At 34.3% G+C, this 17,221-nt stretch overlaps 1 protein-coding gene across 1 annotated transcript; it reads left to right on the forward strand.

Annotated features, from left to right (window-relative positions):
• LOC18586758 (ribonuclease H2 subunit A) lies at positions 919 to 6,819 on the forward strand. The gene is made up of 8 exons (XM_007010304.2): positions 919 to 1,128; positions 1,238 to 1,309; positions 1,774 to 1,897; positions 1,984 to 2,071; positions 2,185 to 2,322; positions 2,415 to 2,502; positions 2,600 to 2,720; positions 6,334 to 6,819. Exons 1-8 carry the CDS (start codon positions 1,038 to 1,040, stop codon positions 6,506 to 6,508), a joined length of 897 nt encoding a protein of 298 aa, XP_007010366.2. The 5' UTR covers positions 919 to 1,037; the 3' UTR covers positions 6,509 to 6,819.

The raw sequence follows: 17,221 nt of genomic DNA on the forward strand, positions 1-17,221 counted from the left end.
CCTTAGAGTTTTTTCAAAATAATAAAAAAAATGATTAAGTGGTAGCTGACTATGGTCTTCCATCTAGACCATCTCTATGTTACCATTTAATTTATACTATATAAGAATTCCTCAACATTATTATATTTTAATTATTTTTTCCATGATCTCACCTTGCCAATTACAAATTGGGAAACCCAATGCTTCTTCCAACATTAATTATTCTTTCATTCAGGCCTTTGGTTGTTATTCGCTTATTCCATTCAATGGAATATAATGAAGTATATAAATTCAACTTATTTTATAATGATGAATATTTATATGATTAATCAGCTTAATAATCAATTAAAAATATGTTGCATTTATCTTGAATATGAAACCAAAATAGTGAAATTAAAAACAGAATAATTGATTTTTTTTTTCCACTCTTTACATAATCCTTACTCTCTTATTTAAAATTTTCTATGAAGTGCAATCACAGAAAAAATAAAACTAATACGTAAAAGGATTTTTGTACATAAAAAGAGTATCATTATTTTTACTAATTATTAGTAAAAGTTTACTCTTTTTTTCACAAAATAAGATTATATTAACCATAAATTAAATATAATAGTTATAACATTGTTAAATAACCTATTAAATAAATTAAAAATTTTCAAAATTTTAGAAAAACTTGGTTAAATCAGGTAAAACAGATTTAATGCATTAAAGTCGATTAAAATATCAACAACCATCTTTAATTTCACCCGTAATGTCATTTTGTTTCCATATTCCATCCTTTTCTATTATTGGACTGATTTACGAATTTCATGAAGAACTAAAAATTAAAAAACCACTTAGGTAAAACAAGAGTAGAAATAATAGTAAGTTGTAATTATTCTTTTGATAAGTTAAAAACAATAAAAAAAGAGAATAATAAAAAAAAAAGGCAACGATGAAAAAAGCGCGGGGCAAAACCCTGCGATTTGTGGCGGGAATCGGGGTAAAGAAAACGAAGGGGCCAAAGTCTTAAAAGAGAGGCAGCAGCTTTGGCGTTTGAGTGCCTTCAGATTGTGGAAATGGGGTCGGAAGCTGAAGCTCCTCTCCCCAAATGGGCATCTACGCCTTGCATTATGGGCATTGACGAAGCCGGCCGTGGCCCGGTTTTAGGTCTTTTGTCTCTCCCTTTTCTTCTTCTGCTTCCAATCTCTGTTTTTCCCCAAATTTTAGCCATGATTTCTCGACCTTTTTTTTTTTTTTTCTGTTTTGCTTGTTTCAGGGCCCATGGTGTACGGATGCCTTTACTGTGCTCGCTCTTATCAGAAAGCTCTGGCTACCTTGAACTTTGCAGGTTCAAGCCCTCCAAATATCTTTTCTTTCTTTTTTTTTTTGGTATTTCCCTAATTTAAATCTTGAAATAATGATATATTACTCTATTGGGTACTGGCATATTGTAGAATATAGAATAGTACAACGAAAAGGCTATAAATTCCAATTTGGGGGTTTTTTTAATTTAAATTTATCTGATTTTTTCTTTTGGTTGGTGTTAGTAGATAAATTTACGGAAGAAATGATTTCTTTGACGAAATTGGCATTTCCTCAATTTCATTCAACAGCATTTTCACACGTACTAATTTTACTACACTCATTGATTAGTTGTTTTAATGAAGGATTGCATTTGTTCCTTCATTTTAAGCTATGAAGCAACCAAATTCTCATTTTCTTTAATATCATAGAAAAGTTTTTCTTATAATTTTAGAAGAAGTGGTATGGTTTCATCATATGAATTTTACCCTATACTTTTGTCACCTGTAGATTCAAAGACATTAAAAGAAGAGAAGAGGGAGGAATTATTTGAGCTTTTAAAGGCTGATGAGTCGATAGGGTGGTCTGTTGATGTTATAGATCCAAGGGAGCTCTCTGCTAAAATGCTAAAGAAGTTAGTTGTGAAAGCATAACATCTTTTAGCTTTTCATTGTGTTTTTCTGTTCTCTTACTAGATTTCACGTGTTTGATTGTCAACAGGCATAAGGTGAATCTGAATGAGATGTCACATGACTCTGCAACTGGCCTAATCAAAAGGGTATTAAACAAGGGAGTTCTCCTAACTGAGGTAGAACTCTTTCTAACCTTTTCGAAATGAATTGGCCTTGATTAGACCTTAATTTTTTATTTTTTTATGAAAACTCAAAAGTGGAGGAAAATTTACATGTCCTTGTATTTCAGGTTTACCTTGATACAGTTGGAGATCCTGACAAGTATAGAATCAAATTGTCTGAAAGATTCCCTTCCATAAAGTTTGTGGTTGCAAAGAAGGCTGATAGTCTGTATCCAGTTGTAAGTGGGGCAAGCATAGTTGCAAAGGTAATTAGCTTCCTTTTTCCAAGTCCTACCTTTGGCTCATTGCAAACAGCTTTCAATTTGTTTTTTCTTTTCCTTTTTATTTAACTGTTCAGGTAACTAGAGACAAAGCCTTGCGAGAGTGGGTGCTAGAGGAAACAGCTGAAAACATGCATAGGAGTTTTGGTTCTGGATATCCAGGAGGTCAAAAGTGCTTGACATAGTCTAACTCCTTAACTTCTTTTCCCCTATTAGAAAGGTTATTTAAACAAGGAATCTGGTTATGCTTTGATGTATCTAGATCCTGAAACAAAAGCCTGGTTGGAACATCACAAACACTCAGTCTTTGGATTCCCAACACTGGTCCGCTTCAGTTGGGGTACATGCAATTCATATTACAAGGATATGGTTGAAGTATTATGGTATCTGCAAACACTCAAATTCCATTCAGTTTTAGTACCTTCCACATAATTGTGCATTGTCTTGTCCTCATATTCTTTATAATGTAAATATGCATTCTTGTTTTTTAATCAAGAAAATATGCCAATTTATTATTTATAAGAGAGATGAAAAGGTACATACGCCAATGTCCTGGTTGCTTCAACATTGTTGCATCATAAAGAACATTGTTACCTTTACATGTCTTCAGAATTATTTGTTCTCTGTGTTTATGGATAGGTCTACAAATGAGCTGAACTGACTGGTAGAATGCTTTAGATTGGCTCTAATCGATGCTTGACCTTGATTTGAGTTTTGGATAAGCTTTGCAATGACAGTTGGAGCTTAGTTACTTAGCTGATATAAGATTTTTCATGTTGCATTAGCTTGTAGCTATAGTAAAAACTCGAAACTCTAGTAAAGCACACCAGCTCAAGCTTGAATGTATTCTTGGCTTACAGCATAATGAAGTTTTGGCTATGCTGCATCACCCTTCAGGTTTAAGAGACTTTGTTTTGAAATGTTGCATGATAGTGCCTTTTGTTCAAGTACATAAGAGTTAAGACTGTAACTTCTCAATTAAATGACAAAATCAATTTTCTATGATATTCATCTTGATTGCATTCTAATTTAAATTTGAGTGACAATGAAAATCTCTGTATCAATTGGTTTTATTCTTTTTTCTTCACTTTTTTTAATGTTTAGATCATTTTTCTTTTTTCTTGATTTTGTTGTATATTTTTCTTTTCTAATATATTACTTTATTTATTTCATATTCTTCATTTTATTAGTGTAATAAACAAATAGTTTTGCAAAATAAACCAATGAACAAATACATAAGTATAAAAATATAAAATAATCATATAAATAAATATATCAGTAAATAAATACAAAAAATAATCATGAGATGTATAATCAATTTATTTAGTATATAAATAAATAAACGATACATTCGTAATTAATTATAAAAAAAAGAATATATAAATACATAAATAATTAACTAATACATTCATAATTAATTATATAAAACAAAAAAATATAAATACATAAACAATTAACTGATAAATATTACTTTGTTGATTTTCAATGTGTAAATATATTATTATTAATTTTTAATAATTTATTATTATATATAAAATTAACTTATTAACTTTTATTGATTTATTATTTTTGTGAATGTCAAATATATTATAAAATTATACATTAACACACCAACCTTAATTTAGTGTTTTCAATAGTTATTTTCTCTTCTCACCACAATGTCATCACTGTTTTTTGCGGAACATATGTTGTCACACTGTTGGTTTTAATCCCAATGCTTCAACTCCCAATCTCATTTCGTTAAGGTCAATCTCAATGCTGCCATTGTTTTCTGTCTGTGGTGAGAAAGATGCTTGAGTAAGTTGGTTTCATAGGAGTTCTCTAAGCTATGCATGAGTCAGTTGCTACAAGAGTTTTATTGGAGTTCTCTAAGCTGAGAAAGGAGTTTTGATGTTTTAAAAAAATATATAGCTCATTCTTTCTTTCCCCCCCTTTTTTCTGTAATGCTGACATGGTAAAGAAATTTACTATTTAAGGCCACATCAACAATTCTCTTATTCTTATTTTTATTTCAATATACTGATTAAGCTCTATTAAGTTGCTTAAGTTAAACCAATGGATTATTCTTAACATTGACAATTGCTAGACTAGCTTGTGGAGAATGCTTGATTAAAACAAGGAAAACTTAGAGGGTTCATTTGTACATTTAGTTTGGGAACCATTCCATGCTTTACCGCATTTCATTTTGTTATTGGTATGTACTTTTTGTTGCAAATTTGTTCCTCTCTTGTCCAGAAGTTTTTTATCATTGTTTGTGCAAGTAGAAGTGTGAGTACATCTGCCTTAAGGTCATTGACATAAGAACCTGCTGAAGGTTGGCCTAATTATTTTTGGATAAATAACATTGATGGCGTTGCCTGGACTCAAACAGGAGGCCTAAAGTGTGATAGGCTGAGGGGATAACCAACTACAACATGAAATAAGTTAAAATATATTGGAAAAGTCTCCTGCCACTTCAGTTGCTTAGACAAATCAGAATCCAACCCTTTCTTGAAACAGTCAAGCTGTACATCAAATTTACATGCCCTGCAGTCAAGTGGGGCTTTTTGAAGTCTAAATACTTTGCAATTCTTAGTGTGGCTAAGCTCTGCTGGATTTGCATCGAACAACTGTGTATATAGAATTTATTTATTTATTTATTAATATCTTTTGAGGGGGTGTTGGTGGTTGGGGTTGGGTTTTTTTTCCCTTTAATTACAAGAAACATAACTAAAACCTCACATTCCCCAAGACTTGAACACCAAACTGCCCTTTTAAGTAAGGCGTTTCTAGGCCATTTTGGTTAGAATATGCATATCAGCAATGTTTGTGATTTTCTATAGTTTTCAACTAGCCTCTTACTTTTAACTTCTGGAAGGTTTAGAGCAGTTGTAAAATTGGCGGTTAGAATCCAAATATTTAACCCATGTTATGCTGATCAAAGTTTATTAAGGTTCTTTTACAGTTTTACTAGCACTGCAATGTTAAGATCAGGATATTAAAAAGTGTGATTTGCTCCAAATTTCCTCCTCTAGGTTCTTTCCCTAGTAGTGAAATCTTCTTTTTTTTTTAGTGTGATGAACTGGTCATTAGGATAGCATTTTACAGTTTATTCTAACAAGATTCTGCCAATTGCCTGTTTATTTGTTTAATTTACTTGAAACTCGGGTGTAGCATTTTCAACAGCAGTGGAATGATAGAGTGATAGATAAGTGATGGATAGTTCATTAAGACTTTTGGGTGCCTTTGTCAAACTGCTTTCTCTGTTGGGTTCTGAATTATAATTCTCTGATTCATTTGGCTGCAAATGCTTGGTCAGTGCTTACTCTGACAATTGAATGAGTTTGGATATTCAATTCTTCCTTTTTTTTACTTTCTAAATGATGCTATTTTTCTACTAGTAATCTGGTGATACAAGGAATAAATTATTTGACTGCTTCATTATACTTAAGAGCTTGTGATGGTTTATTGTGAAAGTGAATACCGTGGCTCTCTTGCTATTTGACTACATATTTCATTTGCATGTGTAGAACAGTTTAGAATAAGACATTTGCAGCAGCAGTAGTTTGGTCACCTGGCTTGGTTATTTGTCTTCTTTTTACATATATTTATGGATTTCAAAAGTGAATGGTAGGCTTTGATCAATTCCCACTAAGAGGTGCACAACCTAGGACTTAGAAATGTGTTTGTGTGTGTGTATAATACAATTGCAACAGCAGTAGTTTGATCGCCTGTCTTGGTTATTTGTCTTCTTTTTCTGTATATTCATGGACTTTCAAAAGTGAACAGTAAACCTTGATCAATTCCACTAGGAGGTGCACAACTTAGGACTTAGAAATGAATTTCATTTGTTTTGTAGTTTATGTATGTATAGTGTGTAAGACATTATTTACACGTGCACGTGCCGACATTTGTTCACTGACTTCATATTTTAATGCTTCCACTCTACTCTCTGATCCTTGGTTTGTCTACATCTAAGGTCACTTAATTGAAAATTTGCTCATTTGCATTCTATAGGGAATCTGATAAAGTGGATGAAGATGTCCCTAACAGCAGCAGTGGCAAGCAGTTGAAATTAAGGAATGTTGGTTTCACTACATCAAAGAGGAAGAGTGAAGAAATAGAATCAAGTGCCAAAGGGAGCTGTAAGTTCTTCCAGGCTCGTAAGCTTGAGCTGCTCACTCATTTCTAAAAATGCAGTTTGATGGCATTTTCTTGTTGAATCCCTTATTACTTTGCGATATATCTTTCTAGTTGAAAGTTGATGCATCTTGATTAAGTGTTCCTAATGTTCACTATGTGCACAGATTAATTAGGCCATGAAACAACTCCAATGGTTTTGGGTGGGTGGAATGGAGTTGGTAAGGGTTGCTATTGTAGTTCATACCTTTTATAAGTCATAGTGCTATTTGTGCACTTTGAAGAATTTTTTCCCCCCATTTAGAGCTACCCTATGGGTGCCTCTTGATGAATTTGCACAGTTTCGAAGCATACATATGCTTACTAATTGCAATTAATTCTGCATTGAACATTGTTGGCATTATGAAATGAACATTAGACAACTTAGTTGACATTTAGAGGACAAGAGGTATATGACAGGATCCGAACAATTCCAAGTCTTTACATCCATCAAAAGCCAAAAGTATTCTCTTCTTCAACACTAATGCTGAGTCTATCTCTACTTCCATATTCGATCACTCCTTGTCAATATTTTATGATCTAATGGATGCGGCTTTTTTTTGTAAAAATTTTAGTTGAGCAAGAAAAATTGCTTCTACAAAGTAAAATAATGATGTGTTTTCATGTAAAGAAAAGTTTCTCCATGTTGCATAAACTGTAAGCTATCAGACCTTAAGGTTATTACTGCTGATAAGTTTAATGGCTTTTGAAAGATTGCCACAGGTTGAAACAGCAAATGGGGACACAAGGTTTCTATTGCATTAGAATACTTCACTTTGTTTTGTCATAAAGCAAAAATTTCAATAGGTTCAGGTGAGCGGGATAATCTGTACAATGGACCATTGAAGTGAACGATTTTCTTAGTCTTGTGTTTAGAATATAACAAAGCAGCAGGTTTATCTAATTGAAATTCTAAAGCGTTCAAACTCTTAACACTAAGAGGACAAACAAAATTAATACTAATCGTTAATTATTGGATTAGAATAATCTGAATTCAAGAGAAACAGAAGGATCGAAAGGCAAAGCAGCGTTTCCTTGTTACTTTCTTGGTTTTTGTAGTAAATTCTTACAGTTCGTACCCAATAAAACGAGGCATTATTTTTGGTTTTTATGTGGGCTCACAAGGAAAAATTGGAGTTGTCTATTGAACCTTGCGTGGACAGACAAGAAAATAAGATGTTTACTATGTTATATGCTGGAAAACAAAACTTAAAGATTTGCACACTATCTCTCAACAAAGAGAACAAAGTTTGTTGGAAAAAGAGAGAGAGAGAGAAACAACTAACAAAGTGTTAGAACTTCAACTCGAAATTCTTTGAAACTATTACAAGTTTATATAGTTAGGGTAGTGTGCAAGATTTCATTTAAATCCCTTAATACTGATGTTGATTAAAAGCAAATCTAAAAAGGCTTGCCTTGATATAAGTATAGTTAATCAGTTAAAAAAAATAAAGAATAAAAGCTAAGTGGAACAAACAAGTATTGACTGGTTAACAAGAAACCTTAATCAGTTAAGGTATTCAAGGGCACTTAACGAGTGTGAAACAGAAACTTCTTAATTGGTTAATACGCAAAGAGTTAATCAACTCAAGGTCAAAGCACAAAAGTCAAGAAGTGTCAAAGTTCAAATTCAAATATTGTTGATTGTTCAAATGAAGTCAAATGAGAAGATTTAAACTTGAAGAAGCCCATTTTAATCAGATAAAAGGAGGACTAGTCAACTAAAAGAAAACTGGTGGAAAACATTGTTTGAAAACAGAAAGCCTTTAACCGGTTAAAGCTGTAGGTAATTGGTTAGCACAAAAAAACAATGTAGGAAACATAGAAGAGTTAATCGGTTAATGCTTGCCCTTAATTGGTTAATAGAACACTGCCAGCACATTTTGAGTTTAAATATTAGAAGATAAAATAATGACTAAAAAGGGATCAAACTTGTTCATAACGACTAGAAGCTGTCTAAAAATTATGGAAAAATCATTTTTGATCATATAAAATTCAAGGGAATCATTACCACCATTTTTTATTTTCAAAAGATTGTTCTATAAAAATAATATATTTTGAGCCTTTTCAGACTTAGAGAATTTTCTGCTTCAAAAGTGACAAACCACCAAAAGTGTCAATGAATTCTTTTGAAGGTTAAAACTAAGTTGGATGTTCAAAATATGTAATCTATATGCTCACCTAAGGATTTTCCTAACTTATCCTCTTACTTAAGGTTGGATTTCACAATTTTGGTTGCAACGAGAAACATGAAAATAGCAGTCCCAAGTCAGAGAGTTTCTCGCTGTAGTGAGAATCTATTTTTGTTGCAGTGAGAACATGTCATTTAATGAAAAAAATGTCTACACAGGTTTCTAGGGTTAGGGTTGAAAATGGGGGTATAAATAAATGCTTTTGAGTTGAGAAAAAAGAGTTTTGAAGAGGAAAAAAGAGACAAAAAGGAAGCTTTCCACAAGGAGAAAAAGAGAGGAATTCTTGAAAAGAAGCATGACAAAGCTGCACCAAAAGAGTTCTCTCTCACTAGCTTTATTTTTATCTCTTTAAATCTCCTTGTATAAATGCTTTATTTTGTTGAGATTTTGTTGTGGGCTATGGAAATGTTAGGCCAAACTTTCCTTTCTAGGATTATGGTGGAGATTAATGTATAGTTTGGATTCTTGATTGACTATTGCTTACTCTTTATGAAATATTTAATGTTTATTCAAATATGCACTTATTTCCCATTTTATTGACTGAACACTAATAGGATGTGTTAGAGTTTTTAGATAAGAGTTGACAAAATTAGTGTAAAAAACAATGGTTTGTGTAGCATATGATCATTGCAATTAGTAATTAATTGGGTGATTTGTTAAAATGGTACACATACACCTATTAACCATATACAGTTAATTATAGGACCATACTTAAGGAACTTAGCTTAATTAATTAACTATAGGCATATAAACATCACATTAAGTTAGGCCATCGGACGATATTTTGATAGAGAATAGTACATACTTAAGGATCCTAGGCTAGCGTTAGGTTTCCATGAAAGTAGGTAATTAGTCAATCTTAAATCTAAATGAAGCATTAATTAAAACCACAATCCTAGGTCTTTCTCAATTGTTTCCAAATCAATTTACTGTATTTCTAGATTAAGTTTAGTTGAGTAGATATCATTTTCACCAATTCTCAATTATCGACTCTTGGATAGAATTAGTTTAGTTTGAAATTTGTACTTAGCAATAGAATTATAGACAATTCCTTGAGGGATTGACACTCTACTTACCATTTTATTACTTGTTGCGACACGTCCACTTACATGTTATATAAATCTTACAACAAGTTTTTGGTGTCATTGCCGGGAATTTGTTTTTCTACTTTTTTGCTAATATTAATACTAAGCAAACTAGCCTTAATGTAAGCCATTTTTTTTTTTTATAACTGGGAGAGGGGGGATTCTTTCACGACCCAAATTTTGGGCCATGATCAACGCATGGGCCCAATGGGCGTAGCCCACTAAGCCCAAGCAAGCCTATTTATGTGACCTGTTTATCATTCCATCAAAAGTTGCTAAAGTCACATTTCATAATTCCAATTCAATATAATGCTAACCATTGCCAACTCATAATGGCATTACCAATTAAAATATACATATATTGTCTAAAACATATATCTTAATGATTTACATCGGGTTTGTCTATACACAATAAAAGGGATACTCGACTTCCAGTGGAGAGACCAAGGTGAAAGTACAGCTATTGAATGCCGAGATACCCACCAAGGAGACGAATCTAGGAAGACACCTCAACCTAGTTATTGACTGCCTCCTGATCTGAAAACATGAAGTTGAAGACCGTGAGTATAAACCTAGTGAGTGAACAAAGGAAGGGAACAAGCAAACGATAAGAAAAATTTAAAGAAATCATGATGCACTTATTTTCAAAAACAATGCAATCTAGTTTAGTTCTTATTGAAACCCCTCAATAAACCCTTAATTGATTAATCACTTGATGATGAAAAATCTATATACAACAAAGAATTTGAAAAGTGAAAACTTTAGTAGCATTCAAGCAAGACAGGCGAAATGACTAATCCTCACTACAGCAGAAAGGCATTCTCGCTGCAGCGAAATGTGGGCTCAAATCATTAGCTACTCGAGGGTTTTTCACTAAAACCCCTCATTTCAAACTTAATTAATTAATTCCTTGATGTTAGAAGTCCATGATCAATTATGATGTTAAAGAAGTGAAAAATAGGGCAGAAACAAAACAAGATAGCAAGCACGACAGAATGTTATTGGCTGTAGCGAGAATGAATTCTCGCTGCAGCAAAACCACTTGTAGACATCTCGTTGTAGCGAGAATGTATTCTCATTGCAGTGAGTTACAGGATTGCAGCTAGCCTCCCAACCCGAGAGTTTCTAGCTGTAGCGAGAAACAGTACACCAAGAAAAAAATTTCATTATATCAAGAAAAAGCCATCCTACTGTAATGACAAAATCAACTTGAAAATACTTAACAATTTCCAAGGTTCAACACGCAAGATTTCACATACATTACAACCATATACCATATTCATGAACTTTCTATTGCCTAAATATATATATACATCGCTAAACCATCAATACCACCACCGCCTCACCCAACTCATGTGCAACCCCCACATCGTGCACATAGTTGGAGTCATCGTGTGCATGCCCACATTGTGCACAACTAATACCGCCGTGTGCATACCTCACATCGCGCACAGGCAATATCACCATCCGCACTTCCGCACCCGTCATCACTGGCATGTGCATCCCTCACATAGCGCACACGCATGATTATATTTATTACACAATATTAACTATCAATACACAACACATATACATGTATATCAGCATCCTATAGGAGCACAAGGATTCATCATATAGCACATTCACGACATAAACATTTTAATAAAGGCTTGTTCCCATGCATTATCTTTAAGGAAAAATCAAATAAAAATCATTCACATGCTTCATCCAAATACCAATACATTTCCCAAAAATGTTTTAAATGCAAGTTCACTCACCTTGTGGATTTGTAATTGAATTTCTTTTAAAATTCTTCCAAGCTAATAAGGGAAATCACCCTCTCTCTCTCTCTACACGTCCAACTAGTGAGTGGATGTACCTAAGAAAGGCTTTTGAAGGCTGTTGGGGTGAAAAGTGGAAGAGCATGAAAAACCCTATGAAAGGGTGTAGAAAACATGAGAAATAAAGCTAATTTGGGCAAGTTTTAAAGGTTTCAAAGGATACTTCCATGAAAGGTGCAAAGAAACATGGAATGGAGAGGAGGACAGGAGGAAGAAGAAGAAGAAAAGCTATTGGAAAACTCAAGAAAAGCTGCTGGAGATTAGATATTTATAGTTAAAGTTTATCTAATTTTCATACAATTTACAATAATGCCCTTAACAAGGCCACTTGTCTTCCTCCTTTCCTTTATGCATTCTTTTTACTCCTTTAACATTGAGACAAAGTCCATAATAGTCTAAAAGTACTTGAGTTCACGAAAACTTAAAAATTTAGGCTCGAGGTGCAAAATGACCATTTTACCTTTATTGTGGAAGTTATCAGTATTAATATCTTTTTCATTTATTTTACCCTTATTCATTTATTCCTTAAGCCTACTTAGACCTTAATAATGTCTAAAAGCCTACTTCTAGGGGCTCACCATGAGAAATGATGAAATTACCCCTGGCCCGTGTTATCGTGTCTACACCTTGTTACGAGCCTATAGAGGTCGAGGTCTTACAGTTTCAAACCCTGCTCTTTAGGCAGGGGGATTATGCACCAACCAATGAGCCAAATGCTTGGGTACTAGTCTTAATGTAAGCTTTGTTTTATTTACTTTCAGGTACTTTTTGGCCAGTGTAAGGAGCTTGGAAATTATCCTTTGTGATCTAAAAATCAAGAAGACTTTTTGTAGATTACTTAGACAAAACTCTTAAGACTTTAATCAATAAGATACAATGGTTAAGAATCAAGGTGAGCAGTAAATTCATAGACATATAGTTGATAATCAATCATTGAGGGATTATGCTATTCCATTAGTCCAAGGACTTCATTCAAGCTTTTAAAGGCTAGCAATTCAAGGTAAAAATTTTGAGATTAAACCAACCATCATTCAAATGATCCAAAGGTCTATTCAATTTGGAGGCTTCCTAAATGATGATTCGAATGCACACATCTCAAATTTCTTGAAGATTTGTGACACCTTTAAGTATAATGGGGTTATTGATGACGCCATTCTGTTAAGGTCGTTTCCTTTCTCATTGTGGGATAAAGCCAAAGTTTGGTTGAGCTATCTTCTGATTGGCTCTAGCATTACTTGGGATGACCTTGCACAAAAGTTTCTAACTAAGTTTTTCCCTTTTGCAATGATTGAAAAGATAAGGAACGATATTACTTCTTTCATGCAGTTCGATTCTGAGTCTTTATATAGACTCAGTTGGATTCTAAGCTTGGGAGAGGTATAAAGACTTGCGTCGAAGATGCCTACATCATGATCTTCCTAAATTGTTACAAGTGCAAACATTTTATAATGGGTTGTTGAATCCAATTCAGACTACCATTGATGCAACAACTGGTGGCACTCTCATCACTAAGTCAATTGATGATGCTTATGATCTATTGGACGAGATGGCCTCCAACAACTATCAGTGGCATTTTGAGAGGGCCTTGCTAAAAGAGGGTAGTAGGCATTCATGAGCTGGATGCCATTAATGCGTTGACTGCTTAGGTAGCTATTTTCACTAAGAAAATTGATTCTTTGGCGTCCATTTATTGATTCTTTTAAAGTCCATTTAGTACAGAGTCCCTTTATTTCTTGTGATTATTGTTGTGAGGGGCATTCATATGATCAATGTGTGACGCCCAGTACCCTTGTATTATGAAACCTCGACCTCCATAGACCCATAACTAGAAGTAGACGCGATAACACGAACCAAGGGTAATTTCGTCATTTCTCATGGTGAGCTCCTAGAAGTAGTTTTTTAATGTTATTAAAGTCTAAGTAGGCCTAAGGAATACATGAATGATGATAAAATAAATGAAGAAGATAGAAACTCTGATAATTTCCATAGTAGGGGCAAAATAGTCATTTTGCATCTCAAATATAAATTTTTACGTTTTCATGAATTCGAGTATTTTTAGACTATTGTGGACTTTGTTTCGATGTCAAAAGTGTAAAAGGGTTGCACAAGGATGGAAGGAAGATAAAGCCACCAAGTTAAGGGTATTTTGGTAAATTTAGTGAAAATTTGGATTAACTTGAAGCATAAATATCTAAGCTCTAGTAACTTCCAGCAGCTTCTTCTTCTTCATCCCAGCCCTTTTCTTCATTTCACATTTTCTTCATTCTCCATGGGAGGAAACCTTGAATCCTCCATAAATCTCTCATAGAAAGTCCAAGTTTCATGCTTTTGCCCACTCCTTCATAAGGTTTTTCATGCTCTTCCACTTTTACACCTCAACAGCCTTTAAAGGTCTTTCTTTAGTACTTTCACTTACTAGCTGGATGTGTAGAGAGAGAGAGAGAGAGAGCGAGTGATTTCCCTTATTAGCTTGAAGAATTTTGAAGGAGAATTCAACTACAAAGACCATCAAGGTGAGTATGAGTTTGGGTTAATCTTTAGTTGTTGATAATGTCTAGTAATCAGATTTGTGAGTGTTTTATTGTTGAGGTTGTTTATTCAATTTTAGTGTGATTAGAATAGTGCAAATAATAGCCATTTAATAGTAGTTGGAAGCTAGTTAAGGATGACTAGTAGAACTTGATTTAGGAAATAGCTTTTAGAATGGTATTAATGCCAAGTTGGGTTGATGGTGATGTTGTTGCATGTGATAGGTTCCAACGAAACCCCACACCTCAATTCGGAACATTAGTCGAAGTTAGAGCCCACCAAAACATCAACAAAGACTAGTGAGTGAACTTGCATTTAAAATATTTTGGGAAATGTATTGGTGTTTGGATGAAGCAAGTGAATGATTTTTATTTGATTTTTTTTCCTTAAAGATTATGCATGGGAACAAGCCTTTATTAAAATGCTTTATGTGGTGAGTGTGCAATATGATGAGTCCTTGTGCTCCTATAGGATGCTGATATATATATATATATATGTTGTGTATTGATAGTTAATATTATGTAATAAATATAATCGTGCGTGTGCGTGATGTGGGGGATGCACATGCTAGTGATGACGGGTGCGAGAGTGCGGATGGTGATATTGTCTGTGCGCAATGTGGGGGATGCACATGGCGGTATTAGCTGTGCACGATGTGGGGAACGCACACGATGACTCCAGCTATGTGCGCAATGTGGGGGTTGTATATGAGCTGGGTGAGGCGGTGGTGGTATTGGTGGTTATATATGTATATATATATATTTATGCAATAGAAAGTTTATGAATATGGTATATGGTTGTAAGGTATGTGAAATCTTGCATGTTGAACTTTGGAAAATTGCTTAGTATTTTCAAGTTGATTTTGTCATTGCAGCAGAATAGCCTTTTCTTTATATAATGAGAACTTTCTTCTTGGTGTTCTGTTTCTCGCTGTAGCGAGAAACTTTCGAGTTGGGAGGCTGACTGCAGTCCTATAACTTGCCACAATGAGAATACAATCTCGCTGCAGTGAGATGTTTACAGATGGTTTCGTTGATTCTTGCTGCAGCGAGAAACATTCTGTCGTGCTTGCTACCTTGTTTGGTTTCGGCCTTATTTTCCACTTTTTTAACATCATAGTTGATCATGGACTTCCAACATCAAGGAATTAATTAATTAAGTTTGAAATGAGGTGTTTTAGTGAGAAACCCTTGGCTAGCTAATGAATTGAGCCCCAATTTCACTGCATCGAAAATTCATTCTCGCTACAGCTACCTTTCTGCTGCAGCGAGGATCAGTCATTTCGGTCAATTTGCTTAAATGTTACTAAAGTTTTTACTCTTCAAAATTTTTATTGTGCATGGATCCTTCATCATCAAGTGATTAACCAATTAAGGGTTTTTAATGAGGGGTTTTAATAAGAGCTAAATTAAATTGCATTGGTTTTGAAAATAAGTGCATCATGATTTCTTTAAACTTTTCGTATCACTTGCTTGTTCCCTTCCTTTGTTCACTCATTGGGTTTATGCTCATTGTTTTCAACTTCATGTTGTCAGATCAAGAGGCAGTCGGTAACTAGGTCAAGGTGTCTTTGTAGATTCGTCTCTTTGGTAGGTATCTCAGCATTCAATAGCTGTACTTTCACTTGGGTCTCTCCGTTGGAAGTCGAGTATCCCTTTTGTTGTGTATAGACAAACTTGATGTAAATTATTAAGATATATGTTTGAGACAATATATGTATATTTTGATTGGTAATGCCACTATGAGTTGGCAATGGTTAGCATCATTTTGAATTGGAATTATGAAATGTGACTTTAGCAACTTTTGATGGAATAATGAACAGGTCATATAAATAGGCTTGCTTGGGCTTAGTGGGCTATGCCTATTAGGCCCATGCGCCGATCATGGCCCGAAATTTGGGTCGTGACACAATGTCATTTAAGTATGGAGTTAGTGCAATTTATGGGTAACAGGTAGCAAAATAATCTATACTCAAACACATACAATCCTAGGTGGAGTAATCACCCCAACTTCTCTTGGAACAACAATCAAGGCCTTTCATCAGCTTTGAGACTGAATTTGGTTCTAGGTTTTCCACAACAACCTAGACCCCCATGCAAGAAAAGAAGCCGTCCATGGAGAACTGCACATGTAATATATGGCTTAAGACAAATTCCCTTATTCATAGTCAGACAGCTTTGTTGAAAAATCTTGAGACTCACTAAGGCAATTAACCAATGCTATTAATAATACGCCACAAGGGACCTTACTAGGTAATATCAAACCTAATCTTAGGAGGAAAGGTAAGGAACCTTGTATGGAAGTATTCTTTCGGAGTGTGATAGAGGTGTAAGGAACCTTGTATGGAAGTATTCTTTCGGAGTGTGAGAGAGGTTGGTAGTAATAGCAAGCAGGAAAAGCCACAAAAGAAGCTAGTTGAGAATGAATCCGAAGTTAAAAAGTCAAACAAGCAAGTGCAAGTCAAGGATGTACTAGTAACACACCCTCTTCCTTTATTTCCTTAATGTTTACAAAAGCAAAAGTTGGATGCTCAATTTTAGAAATTTCTAGAGGTATTCAAGAAGCTCCATATCAACATTCCTTTTGTTAAAGCATTGGAGCAGATGCCTTCATATGTTAAGTTTTTGAAAGATATCTTGACAAAGAATAAAAAGTTGGGTGAGTACGAGGCAGTGGCACTCATTGAGGAGTGCAGCGCTATTATTCCAAACAAGTTGGCACCAAAGCTTAAGGATCTAGGGAGTTTTTCTATACCCTGTGCTATTGGTAGCTCTAAATTTTCCAAATCTTTATGTGATTTTGGTGTTGGTGTGTAACTAATGCTTTTGTCTCCTATTAGGAAACTTGGACTTAAAGACATTCAACCTACTACAGTTACCTTGCAATTAGTAAACAAAACAATTCGGCACCCTATTGGGATCATAGAGGATATGTTGGTTAAAGTGGGGCATCTCTACATCTTGGTTGATTTCCTTGTGCTTGAGATGGAAAAAGTTATGGAAATTCCTCTATTCTTGGACGACCTTTCTTGGCAGCTGTAGGTGCACTCATTGATGTGAAGGAAGGTAAGATAACTTTCAAAGTTGGAAAGGAGATAGTA

This window comes from Theobroma cacao, chromosome 10 (assembly GCF_000208745.1).
Source record: "Theobroma cacao cultivar B97-61/B2 chromosome 10, Criollo_cocoa_genome_V2, whole genome shotgun sequence".
NCBI lineage: Eukaryota > Viridiplantae > Streptophyta > Magnoliopsida > Malvales > Malvaceae > Theobroma > Theobroma cacao.